The 2,500-nt window shown below is 27.6% G+C and overlaps 1 protein-coding gene across 31 annotated transcripts in view; it reads left to right on the top strand.

Annotated features, from left to right (window-relative positions):
* Positions 1-2,500, top strand: part of LOC124946881 (regulating synaptic membrane exocytosis protein 1-like) — a 103,974-nt gene that overhangs the window by 99,628 nt on the left and 1,846 nt on the right. For 28 of the 31 annotated variants that reach the window (XM_047488225.1, XM_047488242.1, XM_047488241.1 and 25 more), the window contains 2 exons: positions 211-350; positions 490-685. In XM_047488225.1, coding sequence (XP_047344181.1) covers positions 211-350; positions 490-685 — 336 coding nt within the window. Of the gene's footprint in view, positions 1-210; positions 351-489; positions 1,428-2,091; positions 2,215-2,500 lie in introns of those variants that run through there. The other 3 variants (XR_007100230.1, XM_047488236.1, XM_047488235.1) reach the window with 3 other exon arrangements.

The raw sequence follows: 2,500 nt of genomic DNA, 5'->3' as shown, positions 1-2,500 counted from the left end.
ATTGGAACTGAACTTATCGTTTTGAATTTGATTTCTTTTTTTTTTTATACCGATTTTCTTTTTTTTTTTTTTTTTTTGTAATTTCTTTTTAACAACAATTACTGCCGACTACGTTGAAATCAATCGAAGTTTTTTTTCTTTTCATTTGTTATTATACATTTTCTTTACATTTTTAATATATATATATATATATAATCTAAACGATTGCAGCTCCTTACGTGAAGGTTTATCTTGTCAATGGGAAGAAATGTATAGAAAAGGCGAAGACCTCGACGGCACGAAAAACGTTAGATCCATTTTATCAAGAATCGTTGGCATTTAGAGAAAATTTTCGGGGCTGTATATTGCAAGTGAGTATTATCGGTGAAAAAAAAAAAAAAAAAAAAAAAAAAAAATAGAAAAAAAAAGAAAAAAATTCGATATAATTGATGGTTTTCATTATTTCTTACATTCATTATTACTTATCCTTTTCTCTCGTATTAATTTCAGGTTACGGTTTGGGGTGATTATGGCCGTTTCGAAGGGAAAAAAGTGTTCATGGGCGTCGCACAGATCGTATTGGACGATCTGAACCTGAATCAGATGGTGTTCGGATGGTACAAACTGTTTGACGCCACATTGCTGGTCAGTGGGCCTTCAACCCTTGCTTTATCACGTCGCTCCTCAGCCACGTCCTTAGAATCCTGTAAGATCTAAGAATGATGTTTGTCGATTAGAAGATCGAATTTTAGTTACGCTTATACATACATATGTATATATATATAAATATATATATATATATTTATATATATATATATATATATATATATATATATTTATATATATATATATATATATATTTATATATATATATACACATGGTCGAAACTTATAAAACAATACATTTATTACGCACGCTTTTTAATGAACACACGAAATACGGGGAAATCAGAAAGAAAGTGGAATAGAAAAGAAAAGAAAAAAAAAAGATAATAGAAAAGAAAAGGAATAAGAGAGAGAAGACGAACGTAATCGAACGTATGGGGGATTAAAAGAAGTTTATAAAGAAAAATAAATCTCTGTAATAATCACTTAATTAATAGATTTATATACGCGATGAATCGCTTTAGCTTTCGTCTAATTGTAATTTCACGTGAATTAAATATTTAAATCTACGAAGATAAGTTAACTTTCGTGAGTTATTCATTATGTATTTATCCGACACATAAACACACTCACACACACACACACACACACATACACACATACACAGGTATATATATATATGTGTATATATATATATATATATATAGTCTGTGCTTATATGCTTCATATAGAAAGGACGAATTTATCAGCTCTTGAATTAAATCGTATGATCTATCCGATCAGAAATTACGAAAACCCTTTTTGTCAAGAATAAAGTGTCACTTGTTAATGATGATGATGATAATGATTATTATTATTATTATTATTATTATTATTATTATTTTATTATCATTCTTATTATTTTATTACTGTTGTTAATAATATATATATATATATATATATATATATATATATATATATATATATATATTATGTTAATATAAAGTTTAAGTACCATCCATACTCGACCATTAAGAACGTCAATTCAAATTTTGTTTCGAACTTCGTCGTTTTTCTTGATAATTTAAGAGTAAAAAAAAAAAAAAAAAGAAAAAAAAAAAGAGAAACAATTTCGAGTCAATAATTTCGTGAGAGAAAATGTTCTTTTCTTTTTTGTTTCTCAGCAAATTTGAAAGTCAAGATATTTCTTTCTTTTTTTTTTTTTTATTTTTTTTTTTTGTCGACTCGATTAAAGTTACGAGACAAAACGTGTTTTTCTTTTTTCTTTTTTCTCTCTTTTTTTTTTTTTTTTTTTTTTTTTTTTTTTTTTTTTTCATTTTTTCCAACGATCGTCTTTCAAAACAAATCTCTAATCAATGAATTCGATTTAGAAAATCATTGAATGCTTTTTCTTTCTAATTGTGAAACTAATTGTAAATTGTGAGCTTATCGAGATCGAATATGATTAGGTTGAAAGATTTTTGCGCGTAAGGCTCTATATTTCTAGAAAACATCCCATCTCTATAGCCCATCGCATATCATGTACGCCATATCAGACGAGACACGCTAGTCTTTATGTAGACTAGTTGTAGAAGTATGTAGCAGCCATGTACTCCCCCTCCCCCTTCGGAGAGCGGCAGATAGTTTTAGGTACGCAATAAGATCAAGGAAATACTTCGTAGTTAGTTCACAGATTTCACGTGGGTACCTAATCTTACCTCAAAAGAAACAAAATTTTTCTCTTTTCGTTTTTTTTTTTCTTTTTGTTTTCTTTCGTTTCCTTTTTTCTTGCTACGATTTTTTTTTTCTTCTTTCTTTCTATTTTCTTTTCCTTTCTTTGCTTCTCTTTCTTTTCTTTCCTTTTTTTAATACATTCGTCGATACAATAAATTTAACAATGTAAAAGCCTCGAATTTAATCAAGAAACAAAAAAAAA

This window comes from Vespa velutina, chromosome 2, assembly GCF_912470025.1.
Source record: "Vespa velutina chromosome 2, iVesVel2.1, whole genome shotgun sequence".
Lineage (NCBI taxonomy): Eukaryota > Metazoa > Arthropoda > Insecta > Hymenoptera > Vespidae > Vespa > Vespa velutina.
This window is presented reverse-complemented; position numbering and strand designations above follow the sequence as displayed.